Raw genomic sequence first — 21,188 nt, forward strand, 5'->3', positions numbered from 1 at the left:
GCTAAGACAGGTTTGTGGATCTTTATGTAGACTGGACTCATGAGGCAGAAACTCTCCATATGTATCCAACTCATTGTCTGCTGTTTATATATACAATTTTATAGTTTCCTAAAACTTAAAAAGTAAGGCTCAATATGCTTGGAATGACAATCAAGGCCTCAGTTACCTTGGTTAGTATTACATCTGGCCATGTATTTTATAAACCAGTCAATTCCAGAATGTTTTCTGCTTTTTTTGTGGTTTTGAGGATGAATTTTTCTGACATTGTTGCTCTCCTCTTCTTAGTTCCCTTTTGCTCCTTCAGATCATTCTAATCATTCTCAGCTCAAATCTACCTACTAAGTGATGCTGACACTTAAGTGATAAAGGAGTCTGAGGAGACCTCATCAGAGCCAGAAGAGACCCCCTCCTCAGACCTTCCAGGCTCTTAACCCTATCACATAAAAGAATTTAAGGACAGTCATGTTTTAGCAAACAGGAAAGAGCTTTATTAGAAAGAAAAATGTGAAGGTGTACATTCTCAGAGCAGAATGTGGGCTATCTTGAGAGTGAGAAGTGCTTTGTTTTGTTTTTGTTTTTTTATTGGGGGCATAATAAGGTAGACTATGTTCCAAATGGGCCAGACTTCCTCTAGATTGGGAAATATTAAACAAGATTGTGTTTCCTTTTTGGGTGGTCTGGACTGTTAGGTAGGTGTATTAGCTTTTTGTTGTGATCAAAATACCTAACAAGAATGACTTAGAGGGGAGAAAAGTTTATTTTGGCTCAAGGTTTCAGTGGTCCCAGTCTACGCCCTACTGACTATTGCTCTGGACTTTGGACGAGGCATAATATCATGGTGGAAGCGTATGGTGGAAGAAAACTGCTCAGCTCATGGTAGCCAGGAAGCAGAGCAGGGAAGTGCATTGTGTTCCAGGGACAAAATATAATCCCCAAGAGTATGCCTCTCCCCTCATCCCCCCGAACCTGTGACCTATTTCCTCCAGTCACCCCACCTGCCTACAGTTACCACCCAGTAATCTATTCAAAGTATTAATCTGTCAGATAGGTTAATCCACTGATTAGATTATAACTCTCAAGATCTAATCATTTCACTTTTGAATAATCCTTCATTAACACGTAAACTTTTTTAGGGACGCTCATATCCAAGCCGTAACAGTAGGTTTCAGCTTATAACTGTGTCTGTCTTTTTTTTTTTTTTTTAAATATTTTGTTTATTTACTTGTAGTTGGACCCAATACCTTTATTTTATTTTTATGTGGTGCTGAGGATCGAACCCAGGGTCTCGCATGTGTGAGGCGAGTGCTTTACCGTTGCGCCCCAGCCCAGTGTCTCTGGCTTTTAAGTGGTAGATTTGGATGATGATCAGGTACGTAATTGGGCCTTAGAGTTAACAGTCTAGTCAGATGTCAGCCTCTAGCTTCAAGGAGGTTAATGTCTTTTAATATTGAGGTCTTCTTGCTGCTTTGCTATGTACCAGACAACTTAAAGAGAGCTGGAAATTTACAAAAGTAATTTATGGGTTGTTCAGTGTGCATATGTATTTTGGTTCCTTTTTACCCCTTAGGCTTCTTTATCCCACTCAGGAGTTGTTCATAAGCCACCCATTCCACATTCAACAGGGACTTTTTCTTTTAGAGACTTAGTTTTCTTTGTATCCCCAAATTTCTATGCTACTGCCTTTTTGGGTCTCTCCTCTAATATGAGATTTGTTTTTCCTGCATTTATTGCATTCTGTCAGTGCCATTAATATAGGGTCCTCTCTTGTAGTTTTCCCTCTAGTAACCTAGAATTGTGGTTTATACTTATCTTGAAAACTGTGAATCATAGCGAATACTTGGTAAATATGAAGTAAACCGTGAATTCAGACCTGGAATTTTAGGGGAGAAGTGGGATGCAGGACTGCAGAGATTTTGTTACTGAACCGATTTAAAAACTTCACTGGGTGAGTTGTATTTAATCCAGTTGTGAAATTCATTCTACTTGGAGCACATAGTAGCAGCATTCTCTCCACTAAGTGTATACTACTTTGGTTACACTTTAGATATAGGCAAAATCAACCTAAGATTGGCTGCATCTGAATTACTTGGGAACTTCTTAGGAATGCAAATTAACAGTCCTACCCAAGCACCCAAAGTTTCTGATCAGAAAGTTGGGGCCCAGGGGTCTATATTTTAATAGGCCTTTGCGGGTGATTCTGTGCATGTTCAAGCATAAGAACCACTGTTCTAGAGAAAACTCCCCTCTTCTTTGATCTTACATCCTTCATTCGTCTGCTAGGTTGTCTATTACTAATCCTTCTACTGTAGCCTTTGAAATCCCTGATTTAATTCATCCTGAACTTTCCTCTAGATAATCATTTGCCACTTCTCCTTAGTGAAGGTCAGTGACTTTTTACTCTTCCTTTAGGCTTTTTTGAAAAATCATGTCATCTCCAGAATATTTTTGCTTTCCTTTGTCACTGATCCTCCTTATAGACATGCTGACTTTGAGGTGCACCTGAGATATCCTAATGGAGATGTTTAAGAAAAACTTTTGGGCCATGTGATTTGGAACATAGAAAACAGAAAACTGAGGGAGGATTTTTGGAAACTGGGTGAAGAATTCTCTCCAGCTCTGGAAAGCCAAAAGAGGAAGTCCTCCTTGGTGATTTGTTAAAACAGTGTCTATTTCTTATTTTTTCCCTTTGGGAATCTGTGATTCCAGGAAAGAAAATTATAATTCTTTCAGAATGCACCCTTCAGTTTGTATCACATGGCCTTGTCAAATCAAATATCATTTTGTATTTTTTTTGTAGTTATATACCAAATGATGAGAGAGAGAAAGCTCTTTTATTTTGAATTGTTTGGAATGGAAATTTTCCTTTCAATAAGATCCACCTCAGCTGGTGCTGTGGTGTACACTTGTAATCCCAGCAGCTCAGGAGACTGAGGCAGGAGTCTCATAAGCCTCAGCAACTTAGTGAGACTCTTGTCTCAAAATAAAAAGTAAAAAGGGTTGGGATGTGGCTCAGTGGATAAGTGCCCCTGGGTTCAATCCCTGGTATTACCCCCCCCAAAAAAAAAAAAAAGATCTGTCTCAAACTAGGGCATTTTACAAGTGTTTCAAATTTGCAATTTCAGTTTTTTAAAAAAATATGTCTTTTTATCTTTATTTCCTTTAATCTGTTTGGTTTACTTAAATATGGAATCAAAAATCATAATAAAATGCTTAAGTATTTTTACATTTTAGGAGACAGGCTAAGCCTTCTGCATACAGTGAAATCAATATTGGAAGTTTTCTTTTTGCTAGTAATAGTCTAAAAGTAGGCAGAAAGTACATAGCAGGTGAGCAACTCTGCTTTTTCAGGTCATTCAGGGTCTCAGGTTCCTTCTGTTTTTTTTTTTTTTTTTTTTTAGCTTTTCCTAGGTTATTTTATTTTATTTGGTTCTCGGGATTGAACCTAGAGGTGCTTTACACTGAACCATCCCCCAACCCTTTCCTATTTATTTGTTTGTTTGTTTATTTGAGGCAGGCTCTCACTAAGTTGCTTAGGGACTTGCTAAGTTACTGATGTTGACCTTAAACTTGTGATCCTCCTGCCTCACCTCCTGAGTTGCTGTGATTTGAGGCCTGCACCATTGCAACTGGCTATTCCATTGGTTATTGTATTCTTTTCCCATAGTTGAAACTGGGTTACCGCACAACTGTATTCCTGAAAAAGAAGTAAACAACTCCCAGTCAGTCTTGAGCATGGGAAAGGGGAAGAAGAATATAGCGTATATATATATATATATATATATATATATATATATTTGTAGGCATTGTTGTGTTTATATCTCAATGGTGAGAACTTAGTCACTGCTGATTTGATGCATTTTTATGTGGGCTCTCTCTCATCCAGCAAGGAGGTCTACAGGACAGGGTAGAGGAGAGTGTGACTGTGGAGTCATGAATCAAGACCTTCTGGAGACCAAGCTGGAAGCAGGTCTGATTTTATTGTATAGTTACCATGTATATATACTCTTGGGCAGTAGTTAAGCAGATTATAGGCAGCCACCAATACAATTTCTGGCCAACTATCCTTGCGTTGACCAATCGAGGAGTGGACCGTGGAGTAAGCACTGGGACCACAACACATGGCCTCATGCTCAGGCGCTGTGCATACGGAGTAACCGTTTTGCTGCTCACGCGCCTACCACGAGGGGGGGTGGTTTGCCACTCAGGCACCCTTAACATATGCCAGGTATGCAGTACTCCATGCACCTGTCTCCAAAGATTTTTGGTATTGGTGATTGAACCCAGGAATGCTTTCCCACAGAGCTATATCTCCAGGTCTTCTCTTAATTTTGAAACAGGGTCTCACTAGTTGAGGCTGGCCTTCAATTTGTGATAACTCCTGCCCTAGCTTCCCAAATTTCTAGGATCACAGGAGTGTGCCTTGCGCCTCTCCTGATTTTAAAGAAGGCTGAGAAGTGTAGTCTCTAGTTGTCACCCATTTCCCATTAAGAGGGATAGGAATGGTGTTCCATTTTGAAAGAAAGGGAGGGAGTGAAAAAGAGGGGATGAAGAAAGAAAGGAAGAATGAAATTTGGAGGAGAGTGCCATTCCGTCAGCTGACCATCCTCACTTTTGACACCCAACTGCAAGTTTGGGGATCCTCATGATTATTTTCTGGTTCAGTAATTATCTGCATGAGATCACAGAACTTCTGAAAGTTCTTGTACTGATGCTAAAAGTGCTTGTACTTATGATTGGATTTATTATAGTGGAAAAGGTACAGATTATAATAGCCAAGGGAAGAGATACATGGGGCACAAAGAGTTCCACATGTGAAATTTCTGGTTATTCTCCTAGTGGGGTCATGGACAGTGCTAACTTCTGGCACTTAACGTATGACAGTACTCACTGAATATTGACTAAAGGAAAATTCCAGGTCTTGGTGTTCAGATTTTGTCCAACGTTTATATATAATTGATTGCTGGCATGGTTGACTTTTATAAAGTCTTCAATTTTTCAGGAGGTTGATAATACATGGTCTGCCAATGTCTTGGGGGGCACCAGAATCAGGAGGCACCACAGCTTTGTAGGTTCAAACAGCAATTCTTTATTCCCGATCTCACACCAGCCTCCACACACGTTCAGGGGCAATTCCAATATGTCTGATCCCAAATCCTACTCCATGAGGCTTTTTCCAAATCCCATTTGAATCTCACGAGAACTCAACGGGAACAAGCAACAGGAACACCCTAATCCCAGCAGCAATAATCTTCAACCTCAACTTCCCTAAAACCCATATTCTTAAACCGGGAAACGCCTTAAACCGGGAACACCCTAAGCCCAAGGACCGGGATACTTCCTCAAACCTGCAGGATACTTCCTCAAACCTGGATCCACCCTCGATCACCTTGAGCAGGGTCATCTTTCTCAAACACACAAGCAAGGTCGCAGCAAATTTCCAAGGCAAGTCCATTTAACATGGGGTACACTGGCAAGGATTACGATGCGTCAATACCTACTTGGTAATGGCCCTCAGCAATGGTCCAAAGCTGCTACCTTAAATCACATTGTTAGACTATTTGGAGTGGTTTACAGCCCCTGATAAACAAAGGCTTTGGATATGCAGGACATTCCAAGGGTTTACAGATTACTTCCTGAGAATCGAGGGCAAAGGCTAGACTTAATTTTTAGGTAAGGTTAATTCTTTACTACTACCCAGCTGTACTTATGTATAGGCACATCTTTTTTTTTTTTTTTTTGGAAGGTATATAAAAAGTTGCATAATATATACGTATGTGTCTTAAAAGCTGTGTGTGTGTGTTTTAATGGCTACAATAAATGCAAGAGACTAGATTTGTCATGTTCAACTCTGTCCACATAGGAAAGATCTAAAATCTGGCTGATGTATGACTTGCTGGTTGTCAGTGAGCCAATTAGGAACAAAGTTGGTGTTGTCTCTAGGGTCTCTGTTTATCATGAATATAATCTAGATGGAGCTTACTTGTAGCACCTGTTTTCTTCCCTAGTTCTGTTTGAAACATGGCTCCTACTATGTCTGACTCAGACTAATGCATAAGCATCTGTTTTGTTGAATTGTATTAGGTGAGTTCAATTCAGTAGGAGTGTTTTTATTCACTTTTAAAGCAGTTCCTGGTGATGCCATTGTGATTTTTCTCCATTGAAAATTTGGAAACCTTTCTTGTTTTCAAGATGTATCATTTTGAACCACAAACTGCTACTTCAGCATATCAAACATTTTAACTTCTCTACCCTAGAAAGCAACTGTGTGCAAAATAGTATTTGGCCTGCCTGTCCTACAGAGTGCTATGTAAACTATAGGGCTGGGAATGTGGCTTAGTAGTTGAGTGCCCCTGAGTTCAATCCCTGGTAAAAAATTTAAAAAAAAAAAAAAAAAAAAAAAAAAAACACCCCAAAACTCTAGATATAGCTTTTTGGAAAAAAGCGTTGTGGGAATGTGAGGTATTTCTAGTGGTGTAAAGAATTTTAGATTTAAATGTTAAAAAATTTTAAAAACCACGAAAGGAAGGAAATATAGTCAACAGGTGAATTTTTTAGATGGTGTATTATGGGTAATTCTTCCTCCCCCTTACTGTTTTTTGTTTAATCTATACTAAACATAAATTGAGTTTATAAATACAGCAGGGAAAAACTATTTTGAAAAGGAACACCCAGCAAGACTTAGCATAAAAAATAAATGTATAAAACACAAATCAGTGATCAAATAATAGAGAAGGTCCCCAAAAAAGAGAAAGATCAGACTGTAGCCTTTTAAAAAATTTTTGGATAGTGTTTTATGTCACCTTCATTTGATAGACTAAAGTTTTTTGTTTTTTTAGTTATAGATGAACACACTGTACCTTTATTTATTTTTATGTGGTGCTGAGATTAGAACCCAGTGCTTTACACATGCAAGGCAAGTGCTTTACCACTGAGCTACAGCCCCAGCCCTAGACTAAAGTTTTTTTTGAGTTCTGTGTTTATTTGGTGTTGATCAAAATGGATCTCAGTTGTGTGTGGTGACCAATGCCTGTAATTCCAGCTACTCCAGAGGTTGAGCATGAGGATCACTTAAACCTGGGAGTTCTAGGCCTGCCTGGGCAACATTCTGATTCAAAACAAAGCAATCAGACAGAGTATCTCATCTAGTTCAGGAGTTGTTTTATTGCAGCAGAAAAATTGGAAATAGAAAAATGTTTCTGTATACTGAAGGTGAACAAATTGTAAAAGACTGTTGGTTCTATTAGATTTGAAATAAAATCTAATGTAAATATCTTGGACTTTTATTTTTGTATATTTTTTAAAAGGTATCTTAAATACATGAAATACTACTTGCATGCAACACTGTTCTTAGAAAATGTACACTGTTCCTTGATTTTAGAACACCTAAAAATCAAGTGTAAAGACTAAAGTTAGGTACTTCTGTGGAAATTGCTACAAGGGCATAGTGCACTCAGGTGTCTGATCCCCCCCCCCCCCCCCAACTAGCTTGGTGAGAGTCCATTCAGAGAGGAAACCTGACTACAGTGTGTGCCATGGGTCTGAAAGAATGCTGTACTTCCCTGGTTATGAAATTCAGAATTTTCTATAGTGTTCTTCTAATAGCAGCCTGAAAACTATAGCTTTAGACAATGATGGTCTCAAAACAAAATCTCCAATCAGCTATTTTAGATCTGAAAGTTACACAAAAAGCTGCTTCTCTGGTCAAAGCCTTTACCATTTAAGGACCAAATAAGAGCATTGGAGTAGGCATTGTCAGTTTTTTTTAGGCCTGTGGTCTAGCACCCCCATTTACTTAATTTCTCATAAGAACAGCACATGGTTCTTTTGCAGTTGGCCTCCCACTGCCCACAGTTCCAAGAAAGGATCCAGGTTCTGTAGTACAGATTGCTTGGAGAGGTAGCCTCTTTCTCAGCTTTGCACTCCGCCTCCACACAGTGGTTACACCCCACCTCCCTTTCATGTATTTTGCCCATTTCTGTGATCCTAGTGCATCTAGCTTCAGAAGTTCTATTAAAACAACAACAACAACAACAAAAAAAAACTTCCTTTGCTCCTTTAAATATTATTTTAAAAAGTTTTATATCTATGTAAAGTAGATACGATATAAAACTTACCATTTGACTGTTTTTTTAATGTTTTATTTTTTAGTTGTAGTTGGACACAATACCTTTATTTATTTTTATGTGGTACAGAGGATCGAACCCAGGGTCTTACACATGCTGGGTGAGCGCTCTACTGTTAAGCCACATCCCCAGCCCCGTTTTAACTGTTTTTAAGTGTACGTTTTAGTGGATTAGTTACATTCACATTATCCTACAACCATCACCACGATTCATCATCAGAACCCTTTCACCTTGCCTAAAACTTAACCCAATGAACAATAACTCTTCCCTACAACCACCATTCTACTTTCTGTCTCTGAATTTATCTGCTTAAAGTAACTCATGAATAGTCATACATATTTGTCTTTTTACAATGGCTTGTTTCACTTAGACTTACGTCTTCATGGTTCATTCATGTTGTAGCATGTGTTGGAATTTCCTTCCTTTTTAAGACCAAATATTTCATTTTAGATATATGCTACATTTTCCTTATCCATTTCTCCCATCAACAGACACTTCAGTTTTCCTGCCTTTTGGCTCTTGTTAATAATTAAGGTGTGAATGTGGACTAGAAATAAATAAATATGTGCTTGTGTTCACACTTTATTTTAGGGCCTATATTCAGAAGTAAAATTTCATAATCATGATAAGTCCATTCCTAATTTTTCAACAACTTCTGTACTATTTCGTTTCCTTCCTTCCTTCCTTCCTTCCTTCCTTCCTTCCTTCCTTCCTTCCTTCCTTCCTTCCTTCCCTCCCTCCTTCTTTCCCTCCAGGATTGAACTCCCAGGTGCTCTGTCACTAAGCTACATCCTCAGTACTTTTTTAAAAAAATTATTATTTTGAGACAGAAACTTTCTGAGTTGTTCAGGCTGGCTTTAAACTTTTGATTTTCCTGTTTCGGCTTCCTGTGTTACTGGGATGGTAGGCATGTGCCACCATACTGTGCTGCTGTAGTATTTTCTATAGAAGCTGCACCATATTTTATTTTCACCAGTAGTGCACAAGGGGTCCCAGTGCCTTTCCATCCTTGGCAATACTTTTCCTTTTTTGTTTTTTAATAGCAGCTATCCTATTCATTGTGCTTTCAATTTGCATAATGATTAGTTATGTTGAACATCCTTTCAAGTGCTTATTGGCAATGTGTGTAGTTTTGATGTTAAGTTGTAGAGATTTTTTTAAAAAAAAAAACAACCCTGTATCAGATATAAAATTTGCATATATTTTCTCCCATTTTGTAGCATTTCCTTTTACTGTTCTGTCCTCTGCCCTCCTTTTTGTGATGCCAGAAATTGACCCAGAAACTTGCCAGTGCTCACTATCACTGAGCACACTCAGATCCCCTGTTGAGTCTTCTGATGTACAGAGAAGTTTTAAATTTTTAATGGGGTCCAATTTATCTACTTTTTGTTGTTGCCTGTGCTTTTGGTGTCATAGCCAAGAAAACAATGCTTTCTTAGTTCTAAGAGTTTTATAATTTTAGCTCTTATGTTAAGGTTTTTGATCCATTCAGAATTAATTTTGTATATGGTATAAGGTAAGGGTTCAACTTCCTTTGCATGTGATATCCAGTTTTCCTACCACATTTATTGAAAAGATTGTCCTTTTCTCATTGAATGGTCATGCAGAAGTCCTTTTAAACATAGATGTCCATGGGACATCATACCTTAAGTCAGTTCAGTAAATACATTGGCAGAGAACTGACAGCTAACCAATGAAGATAAACCTTGAGGAAAAAAAGAAAGATGTTGAGAGATGGAAGAGAGCCAAAGGCAAGCTTATTTTATTTCAACTTTGCCTAAAGTAGGATAGTAACCACAGGCTGCTGTCCTTGTCACATTCATGAATTGTGCTACACAACTTAAAATGTACACATTTCATTCATTCATTGCATATTTGCATATTAATTTCATAGAGTAAATATGTCTTATGTAACTATTAAATGAAGGTAAGATAACACCACACATTTATAGATGACCATAGTAATGACACTGATTAAAAGCAATTTAAAGGTGGTTTCATTAATCTTAATATTCAGCAGTTTCAAATATGTAACCAGCAGATTAATACTGGTGAATATTTGGGCATTTTCTCTCTAAATGGGGTGAGTTTTACTTGTTTCTGATGAACTGTTTGTACTTTAATTCTTTTGAAAATTGTTAATTCTTTTGAAAATACATAAAACATCATTTTTGCATGAAAGTGATTGCTCCTTATGATGAACTTCATTTCCTTGGTATATGTTAAAATCCATCAGTAGCCATAGTAAAGAAGGCAGAATGATAGTCTTTTTAGTGGGATTTGACCAGCCTCTTAAAATGTACAGAATGTGCTCTAGCAAACGATGAACTAAAGTTAGGTAAAATGCAAGCATAAATAATCTTGTTATATTTTAAATAATCCAGTCCTTAATGAGAAACTTCCTATAGTTTGGACATCCCTGTTAAAAGAATAGAAGTCAGGAAGTCTTGCATTGTAGGCATTTCAAATCCTTGGCTCTTATAGACACAGCTGCTCTACCATTTGCCTTAAAATTGGCCTTACCTGGGCAGATTTCCAAAACATTAAAAAAAATAAAATAAAAAAGTCTGCTTAAATTAAAGGGTTTAGGAAATAGAATCTTTCTTGCTTGCTGTTTCTTTCCGCCACATCCACTTTACATTCATATATGGCCACCTAAGGGATTCTTCTGAGTGCTGATTCTTTATACTTGTTTTTTTAGGTGAAGAGATGCCACGCCAAATGCTTTAGACTTACCCTGTGTCGTAGCTAGGTAGTCCTTTGAACTGGGGTTTGAACCCAGATCTTGTGTCAGTAAATCTTTGCTTTTTGTTATGTTGTAGATAGATCATGGATGTTCATTTAAATAAACTGTTATATACTTCATAGTTTTCAAATATGTAGTCTCAAAATTTGATTTTCACTCTGAACTAGCAAGGTATATTCCTAGAATAGTAGCTAATGTTTATTGAGAACATACTCTATATGCTAGGAATAAGGGTACTATTACATATATGAATTCACTCATTTTCCATTTTTAAACAAATTTTTGGAGATCCATAACTGTGTTATCTATTAATGTTGCTGGATCAGGAGAAGATGGTAGGTTATTTAGGTTGCACAATACAGGTTTAGAATCCTTTAACGCTTGCCCCAGGGTCATCAAGCATTGTGAAATTGGCTTGGGAACCCAGTCTGCAAGAGTTGGCTCAGAAAACAAGAATGTGATATTTATTTACAAGTCTAATCTTGATAATTGGTTAGTTGTCAATACTAGGAGGTTGCCTCTCAATGAGCAGATTTAGTAAATAAGGCATAATTCAAAACATTGCTTGAAACCAAGAATAAAAATGGAGCACATTATTTCTGAGGCATATTTCTGTCAAGTAGAATGCTGATTGATTGCCTTACTCCCTTTTAGGGAAAAGTCTAATTTGAAGAATCAAATCAGTCACCTAGAGGGAAGAACGTTTCCCTGGATTATCTATAGGGACATTGGTAGAGCCATTTTCTTTTTGTGATGGTCCTTACTGGCTTGCAGGAACTTAGGCCTTTTACATCTTGACACATTACAGTTTCTAAGAATAGGCACTTTTTGTTTGTTTGTTTTTTGGGTACTGGTAGTTAAAACCAGGGGCTCTCTACCAGTGAGCCAAAATCCTCAAACTTTTTATTTATTTATTTTTTGAAACTAAATTGCTGAGACTGGCCCCAAACTTGCAATTCTGCCTCAGCCTGCCGAGTCACTGAGATTACAGGTGTGCACCATCATGCCCAGTTAAGACAGGGTTTTACATTTGCTCCTTCCTGATTTTACATTATATAAGCAGCTCTCTGAATGATTTGCCATTAATTCCCATCTATTGTGTGGTTCTCGTTAGCATTGAAGTGTGTTACTTGCTGTTGTACCTGTGTTACCACATTTTGGGGGAGAGGTATATGTGATTGATGAGTAGATTTAGTAAATATTTGAGTGTGAATATTTCGAAAAATGTTATTAAGAGAAATAAAAGCTAAGATTAAAAACTCAGGATCTTTTCAAATATTGATGTATTGGGCAACCATATATTTGGGATATATTTCTGTTACTGTGCTTTATAGGTTACCTGTAAGTTTACTTTCTTTACTCAGGAAGTATTTATTGTCTGACTACCTATCATTTACAGGATTAATGACAATTTTATACATAGTGTATTCTAAATGTTTGCAACATATAATGTTTTGAGTATCTGAAAGGAGGTGCATGTGGGTCTCGGTGAAGTATGAATTGTATGTATTAACAGAAGTGTTGATAAACATAGGGTGGTTTGTTTCCTGTTGCAACATCTTGCTTTTATTTGGCCTTACACTTGAGGTGGTCAGATGGTGGCTTTGCTGCATGCTAAAATTTGTCCTCTAAGTAGCATTGTTTCTCAGCATTGTGGAGCTGAATCATGTAGTTTGCTTTTCGCTCCAGGGTGCCTCATCCTGTCCTGCTGAAAGTCTTCCGTTTGAGTTTATTTGTAGGACTTGTATTTCCTTGCCTTGTGCTCATTTATTTTTTGGTTGGAAATGTTTAGAACTTTTTTTTTTTTTTTAAATCTGCTTTAACATAGTGATTATGCTGGTTAAAGTTTGTGTTAAATTCAGTATTTCTAGGTCTGTGATTTTATTATTCTGTTTTTACTTGTACTTTGTGTCACAGACTTTATATTTTATTTGCAAAATTGATTGTAGAAATATGTGAAGTTTAGGATGTTGCTATCTTCCATAGTGGATTTACATTTGCTTCTTCTAGTTGTTTTGAAGTTTTAGCAATCCAGGAGCACCTTAACTATTTTCAGAGTAGAAATAATGTAAGGTAGGATTCAGTTTCTGCAAAGTTGTAATCAGTTTACTTTCAGTTTATTTTTCCACCCAGGGCCCTAATCCCAAGCAGGGAGATACATGTGTATCTTTGGAAGATGCTTCAGTTCCATTTCTTATTCTCTTAGCACCATGCTTGTCAAAAACATTGCCCAGCCTTTCAGACACTCCTTGAGAACTGGTGAATACCTTCAGAGGGAAAAGTGATCCTGCTTTGGGGAGAAGAACTGAGTTGATAGATTTTCTTTGTATATTTTGTCCTCTTGTGATTCTTGGCCAGTAATTTCTACTTTCCCTAGGCCTTCTATATCTGGAGGCAAGTTTTTAAAAAACAATTTATATATAAAGTTCTGCATTCAGCTTTGTTTTATACTTGTCTATTCTAAAACCATCAGTAAGGATTTTCTTATTGGCTTTTTTAAAAAGTATATATTTTTGTTGTAAATGGACTCAATACCTTTGTTTTATTTATTTATTTTTATATAGTCCTGAGGATCTAACCTAGTGCCTCATACGTGTAAGGCAAGCGCTCCATCACTGAGCTAAACCCAGCCCTCTTATTGGCCTTTTGCAGTGGGACTATAGTAAAACTTAATAAGTGGGACACTTAAATGATTGAGCAAATGGATTAAGCTTTTAAAATATATTTTTTATTTGATTTACCTTTAAAATTAGTAGTTTAATAGTTTTATTTTTGTGAGTTTGCATCCTTGGCCAGAACTCCCAAACTCTTGACTTGTAAGACTAGGCATATGGATTCAGAGTTTATGTGAAGTTAAGAAATGTGTTAAAACATTTCTTAAACTCCCTTAAAATAAGGGGTGAAGACTTTATTGGGGGGGCCTAGGCAAAGAAGAAATACTTAACAGAAAATATGGTACTTCTGGGACTTGATATTGAACACATCAGGTTTCTATGCTCCTGCGTATAGCAAACTTTTAAAGTTCTCTCCAAAGAGTTAATCAGTTTACCTTCTATATTCAGAGCATTTTGCATATGCCCCTAAAACATTTATATTATCTGTCTGTCTGCTGGGACTTAACTCTTTGAGAATTATTTCTTTGTATCTTTAAAGTACAGACAGACCGAATTCATCATTCATATATGTGCCAGTAAAGAGAAACTAAACCCCACAGTATACCAGGAACAAGAGTATTTGAAAGAAAATGCTTTGTCTTTCTCATCATGTTTTAAAGTGGTGTTAAGTAAAAAATTCTCATTAATCATAACAAAGCTCATTTGATGACTTTGATAATTTTTTAAAACAATTTTTAAAAGTCCTCCAAATTTTTTAATTAATTGACGCACTTTTTGTGGTGCTGAGGATTGAACTCAGGCCTCTGTACGTGCTATCAACTGAGCCTCACTTTGATAATGTTTAAGGCTTCATATAGTAACCCATTGATACAAACCTATGCAGTGACTAGAAGAAAATCCTAAATAGAAGTTATATTAAATTTGTGAAGGTTAATGCAGTGTGGCCATTTCAGTTAAAAGATTTGACCTTACAGGGAGTTGTATTTAGTGCCATTTTGACATAAATAATTTTGTGTCTTGCAAGACATCAAGCCTGCCTAACACTTATGATGGCCATCATTTGGTCATCCTGGTGGTTTTTAGAGTATAGTTGGCTGGCTAAGTGTTGCCCTAAGGAGAATGCCAGATGTACTCGATTATTATACGTGATAATCTTTCTGCATCATGTCCTCTATGATGTATTGTTTTAATTGACTTCTTTTAGGGCTTTTTGTAGATTGGTGAATTACACTGTGAGCACAATTGTAAGTATCCACTATGTAACAACAAAGACAGGAGTTGAAGCTGTTACACGATGGTTAATGAAAGGAAATGTTTTATTAATTAATGGTAACAAGTTAATAAGTGTGGCCATGTTTGTTGCATATGATGATGTTTTTATATGAGTGAGCGTTAAGATACCTATTCAGGAATGCATAAAAATTTATCTATAAAAATTGAAATTTACAGTAGTTAAACTCCAGGAGGGTGTTTTAGGGACAAATGTCACTTGTAAAGCAGTCTGAGAATAATATATTTTGGAAAAAATTTACTAGGTATTGGATTAATTGAGCATTTGAATTTATTTTAATTTTTTATTTTTCTTAATACTGAAATAAAATGATAATTAGGAGTACATTGTGTTATAAAATTTATGTTTTTTTCCCCCCCTCAATACAGAAGCTCCACCATGAGGCGAGGTGGATGGAGGAAGCGAGCTGAAAATGATGGCTGGGAAAAATGGGTGAGTTTTAAAGAATAAAAATATTTTTCACTCTTTTACCTTATAATGTGGCTTAAGGCATAAATTTTAAATCACTGTGTTTTAAGTGATAGCTTTTGATATTTTTCTGAGGTTGAAGTTACCTAGTGGAATTAGTGCTACTGTCAAGTAGATTACTTAGATCCAGAATTTAGCCATGGAATCATTCATTGTATTCTTAATTCCCATGTGTAGAGGGCTGCTGGTTTGTTTAATTGATTCATCTTATGTTTCTTGTATAGAAATAGTAGAAGGCACTCTAAAAATTTGCTCTTAGACCACTTGTTAAATATCTGATTGTTTTAAACTTTGGTGTAACTCAATCAATTGTATATGTAAATAAGAACAGTATAAATATGATAAATTTAATGTCACAAAAATTTTTATGACATTAAATTTATTATGGTTGACTTTTTCCTTTTTAAAAGTAATATCATAAGAGTGTAATTAGGTTATTAATATTAAAATTGAGTTGACGGAGGGAAGAGTTTTACTTGATCTACCTGTTTTTTACCTTGCTGTGGTTCAGGTTTAGGATGTCATCATTTTATCCTAGTAACTAGCACAGAATAAGGTTGTCTTATTATTTTTAAAATTTAAGTTTCTTGAGTGGGGAGTGGAGGGAGAAAATATAACCTTTGTAATTGTTTTATCTTTCTATAATTCTAGGGTGGGTATATGGCTGCCAAGGTCCAAAAATTGGAGGAACAGTTTCGAACAGATGCTGCTTTACAGAAGGATGGGACATCATCTACTATTTTTAGTGGAGTTGCCATCTATGTTAATGGATATACAGGTTGAGTACTTTTTATTGTTTGGTACCTATTTTGACATGTACTTTTTTAGCTTGAGAATATATTTTGTTTCAAATTCTCTTCTTTTAATTATTTGTCATGTATATGAAAATGATTTTTAAATGATTAAAAAAAGTCCTTATTTAGATATTACTCCTTCTCTACCCCTTTCCATCCCACCTTTAATTTTATCAAAGTACATAGTTAAATGAGGTTTAAAGTGAAGAATAGTAGGTGTCTTGCTTAAACAGCAGACTGGGAACTCATTGCATATGGGTGGGCTTGACAACTGCAAGGTGCATATAGAGGAGTCTGACAGGACCATTTCCTTGGGAAATCTCCAAATGTGATTATTCATTGACCCTCTTTGAGTCTATGATTTCCCAGAGAAGAATCTCTTGTTCTCTTGCCAGGAGAAATGTATAAACCTACCTGCCAACATTTTGGTTGTCAAGAGCGGAGAGGAAAGAACCAGAATTCTTAGGGTTTAGGAAGTAAAATTTCACTTAATCTCTCTATCTTTTTTCATCTCCTTTCCTATCATCTGTTTCTATTGTTATTGAGACTGGTATCTGGAGGAGTTTGGTAGTCTTTGTGAGTGGGGGAAGAAATCTGGGAGTTCTAATTTGCCCCTTAAGTAGTTTAAGCCATCAGTTTCCTGTTTTAAGACTTACTCACACAACTACTTTTGGAAGTGCCCAGTGCCTGTATTTCATGAATTTCTATTGATTTTACTGGCACCAGGCAGCTTCTCTTGTGGCTACCATATAGCTGGTTTAGATTTATCTTTTTCCAATCTGTAAAGTCAGGTAGCACTTGGCTATTAATTATCAGGTTTTATTCCTCAAGTTTTTTCTTCATTTTCTTAGGGAATTGTCATCTTACGAGAGAGAGAGAGAGAGAGAGAGAGAGAGAATATGAATGAATAAATATATTTTTTAAATTTTAAGTGAATGGCTGAAAATAGTTTTGTTCATGTGTTTTATTTTCCCCTCTCTGCTTTTCAGTTGGCTGATACCTGTATCTTTTTCCCTTGGTTATCTGATTGTCTTCATATACTTTAAGTGATTTCATAGTTTCTTCTGGAGCTGTGGCTCCTTGTGTGTCTGTTTCTTACTTACCATTTTTAGGCCTTACTTTAGTTGCCTGTTTACTAGACAAGAGCAGGAGCTATATTTTTATCCCTATTGTATCCTTGATGCTTCTGCAGTGACTGTATCTAAATTTGCTAAATTAAAGTATTAATGAATTGATGCTAAATTAGAAGTATTTGCTAAATTAAAGTATTAATGAATTGATGCATTTGCTTCATTTAGTAAGGGTAGTGTGTATTGGTTGTAATTAGGAGTTTTGTTAGGCTTCATTAACAATGAATTTCATCTAAGACTGTTATGCTGGTGCAAATTTGGGAAGTTTCAGGAAGTTTCAGTCACATTCAGGAATTTTCTTTTTTTCTTGAAAATCTTGGCAAATTTGAGGTTTATTGATATTCATTATATGCACCATAAAATAGTTAAAATTATAATAAAAGCAGTGGGCATGGTGGCATGTGCCTATAATTCCAGCTGCCTGGGAGTTTGAGGTGGGAGGATTACAAGTTTGAGGCCAGCCTGGGCAATTTAGAGAGACCTGGTCTCAAAAAAGACTGGAAATGTAGATCAGTACTTGCCTAGTATGTGTGAGGCGCCAGCTTCAGCTCCAGTTTAGTTCCAAAAATAATAAATAAATGAGTAAACAAAATATTATGCGTTACATGAGCCAGTTACAGAAGTCCTCAATTCATGAGGGATATCCTTATTCACATAAAAGGAGGGAGATGCTTTGTGTAAGGGAGAAAAATATTGCAGTCATTACTTTCTTGTTTGGAAAACTGGAATTCTGATTCTACTTTATGACTGATTTTTGTGTGACTTGTAAGATATTTTCTTTTTGGATTCATCATTATTCTCCCTTTCCTTTATCCCTTTTAAAAATATTATGTTATAATTCAGTAGGTAAACTTGTGCTGAATTTTATGGTGACATTCAAGTTGTGATTTAAAATAACTTTCCTTTTAGAAAAAGTTTCAGTTTTAGTGAATATTTCACAACTTTATAAACAGAATTAACAATTCATAAGAATTCTTTTTATTAAGAATTAATTTATGAAATAATTAGCAACTTTTATGTAGTGAATTAGAAAGTAAAAAGAGTAATGCATAAGATGAAGTAAGATAAGACATTGTATTTTTGTTGATTCTTAGCCATCTCTTCACAGACCTTAACTAATATTCTGAATTTTCTTGATTCCCTTAAAACTCCTAATTCTGCCACCAGGCCTTTTTCATAGGCCCTTTTACTCCCAACCCAGTTAGCTTTGAACTTGAACTTAAGAGATCCCTCTGCTTCTGCCTCTGCTTCTGCGAGCCCATTCTTTTTTTTCTCCTCAAAGCATTTGTTCCTTATTAAGATTAACTTCTTTGTCATAGAATTATTTTTAAGACTTTTTAAAAATAATTATAGATTTATATGCTTCTTTGGTACAGGATTATTTATTAATTGAACTTTTAAAAAATATGATAGATTCATAGGCAAATGTGAGAAATAAATATAGAAAGATACTGTGAACCCTTCACCCAGTTTCCCCAATGGTAATAGGCAATAGTACAGTGTCACAACCAGGAAATTGACATTGAGAAGAGTCAATATTTCCATCAGGAATACTTTATGTGTGGCTGGGTTATAGCTCAGTGGTAGAGTACTTGCCTAGCACATGTGAGATACTGGGTTCGATCCTTAGCACCGCATTAAAAAAATAAATAAAATAATGCTGTCCATCTACAATTACAAAAAAAAATGAAGAATATTTTATGTTGCCCTTTTATAACCATGCCCTCTTCCCTTTCTGTGCTTGTTATTATCTTAATTTATTACAACCAGTAATCTGGTCTCCATTTCTATATTTTGTCATTTGTTCAACATATAATGATGTTGTATAAATAGAAACTATAGTATGTAAACTTTTGGGATTGACCTTTTTTTTTTTTTTTATTAACTCAGCATTTGTCTCTGGAGATTCATAAAAATTGTTAGATGTGTAACTTGTTTTTTCCTTCCTATTGCTGAGTTGTATCCCATAGCATGACTATATGGCAGTGTTAATCATTTGCCCATTAAAGGACATCTGGGTTAGTTCCTGTTTTTTTGTTTTGTTTTGTGCTATAAATATTTGTGTAAAACTTGACATCTTTAGTTTTTGTAAGATAACAAACTTTTCTGAAGTGTTTACTGTTTTATATTCCCACCAGCAGTGTATGAGTGATGCATTTTCTTTGCATCCTTGCCAGCATTGTTTTTTATTTTATCTCATCATGGTTTTAATTTATATAATTTATATTTATATAATACATAATTTATATTTCTTTGTCATATATATGGTATGTACATTCTGTTCCCCATGCTATAGCTTGTTTCATAATCTTTTTGTGAGGGTTGGTTACTGGGGATTTGAAGTCAGGGCCACTCGACCACTGAGTCTCATCCCCTGCCCTATTTTGTATTTTATTTAGAGACAGGGTTTCACTGAGTTGCTTAGCACCTTGCTTTTGCTGAGACTGGCTTTGAATTCAAGGTCCTCCTGCCTCAGCCTCCCCAGCTTCTGGGATTATAGGGATGTGCCACCATACCCAGCTCTTTCATCATCTTGACATGATTTTTTGCAGAGCATGAACTTTTTTTATTTTACAAGGTGTAATTTATCCATTTTTACAGACCGTGCTTTCAGATCTAAAAACATAGCTTAGTGCCAGACTCTAAAGATTTTTCTCTGGGGGTGTGTGTGTGTGCACACACAGGAGTTTTTTTTTGTTTGTTTGTTTGTTTTTGTAAAAACTTTTTTGTGTTTTACATTTGTTTTGAGATTTGGATTAGGTTTTTTTCCCCTCCATGAATTTCCACTTGCCTCAAAACCCTTTGTTGAAATGGCTATCCTTCCTCCCTTGAATTACTTTTTTCTTTTAAATACTTTTTTAGTTGTCAACGTATCTTTATTTTATTTATATGTGGTGCTGAGAATCGAACCCAGTGCCTCACACATGCTAGGCAAGCTCTCTACCACTGAGCTACAACCCCAGCCCTTGATTACTTTTGTACCTTTGTTAAAAAGTCATTTGGGTATATCTGAGTGGAACCTTTTTCTGAGTTTCCTACTCTGTTCCACTGTTTCCACTGTTCCACTTTATCAGTACCACACTGCTCTTGTATAGTAAGCTTTATGATGGTATAGAATAACATCTCTCAGTTACTACTACTCTTGTCAAGATTATTTTTGCTATTATAAGGCCTGTGCCTTTCCATATGTATTTTAGAATAAATGATAAAATTCTATTGTGTACCTTGCTAGGGTTTGATAGTAATTAAATTAAACTGTAGTTCATTTGGGGGAGAATTAGCATCTTTACTATGTTGAATTTTCCAATTAATAAACCTTCCATCACATTTATTCTACTTTAATTGACTAAGCAAACATATTTTGGATGCTACTTGTGTGGAAAGATGTGTGAAAAGAGGTAGTTGATAGAGAACATGGATTTTGTGACTTATAAATAATCTCTTTGAATTAGAATAGAGATTATCAGAGGAAAACGGAAGCAGTTGCTTGTGGGAGCCTTAGTGAATCTCCTTCAATAGAGCAACTGAATTTTTAAGCTTGGTCTTGGATAAATGGGTTGAGGCATTCTAGTCCTAGTCCTTAACCTGCATTTTCACTTGCAAATTCTTAGGTTTACTTTGATTTTCTAGATTTGTCTTTTTACTTTGCTCTGATGAAAAGGTTCTTCTCTTCCGATTTCTGTAAATTAGTAATGCAGTGCATCTATGAAGACCCAGATTAAATCAGTTTTTGCCTCTTTCCCTAAGTCAGTTCATAGATGTAAATGTTAATATCATCACTGCTAGAAACATTTATTTTAAACCTGTGTTTTCAGTAGAGAAAGTGGACTGTCTTGAGCAAAAAGCAGCTTCCCCTTGGTCTGGTCTGTTAATATTTATGGAAGTACAGTAGCTAGAGCCTGTTGCAGTTTTCCCTATGCATGCTCATTGCCCTCTCATCGTATTACTTTTTGGGTGCAAACACTTGAGCCAAGGATGTGGTCTGGATTGCTTACCATTTGCTTGTTTTGCATTCTGGTGG

The 21,188-nt window shown here is 36.0% G+C and overlaps 1 protein-coding gene across 2 annotated transcripts in view; it reads left to right on the forward strand.

The window, feature by feature from the left end:
• Nucleotides 1–1,323: 1,323 nt before the first annotated feature.
• The window catches only part of Rev1 (REV1 DNA directed polymerase), a 68,412-nt gene continuing 48,547 nt past the window's right edge, over nt 1,324–21,188 (forward strand). For both annotated transcript variants that reach the window (XM_026412575.2, XM_077791992.1), the window contains exons 1-3: nt 1,324–1,369; nt 15,144–15,207; nt 15,895–16,021. In XM_026412575.2, the coding sequence (XP_026268360.2) occupies nt 1,359–1,369; nt 15,144–15,207; nt 15,895–16,021 (202 nt within the window). In that variant the 5' untranslated portion in view covers nt 1,324–1,358. The remainder of the gene's footprint in view (nt 1,370–15,143; nt 15,208–15,894; nt 16,022–21,188) is intronic.

This window comes from Urocitellus parryii, chromosome 12 (assembly GCF_045843805.1).
Source record: "Urocitellus parryii isolate mUroPar1 chromosome 12, mUroPar1.hap1, whole genome shotgun sequence".
In the NCBI taxonomy this organism is placed as follows: domain Eukaryota; kingdom Metazoa; phylum Chordata; class Mammalia; order Rodentia; family Sciuridae; genus Urocitellus; species Urocitellus parryii.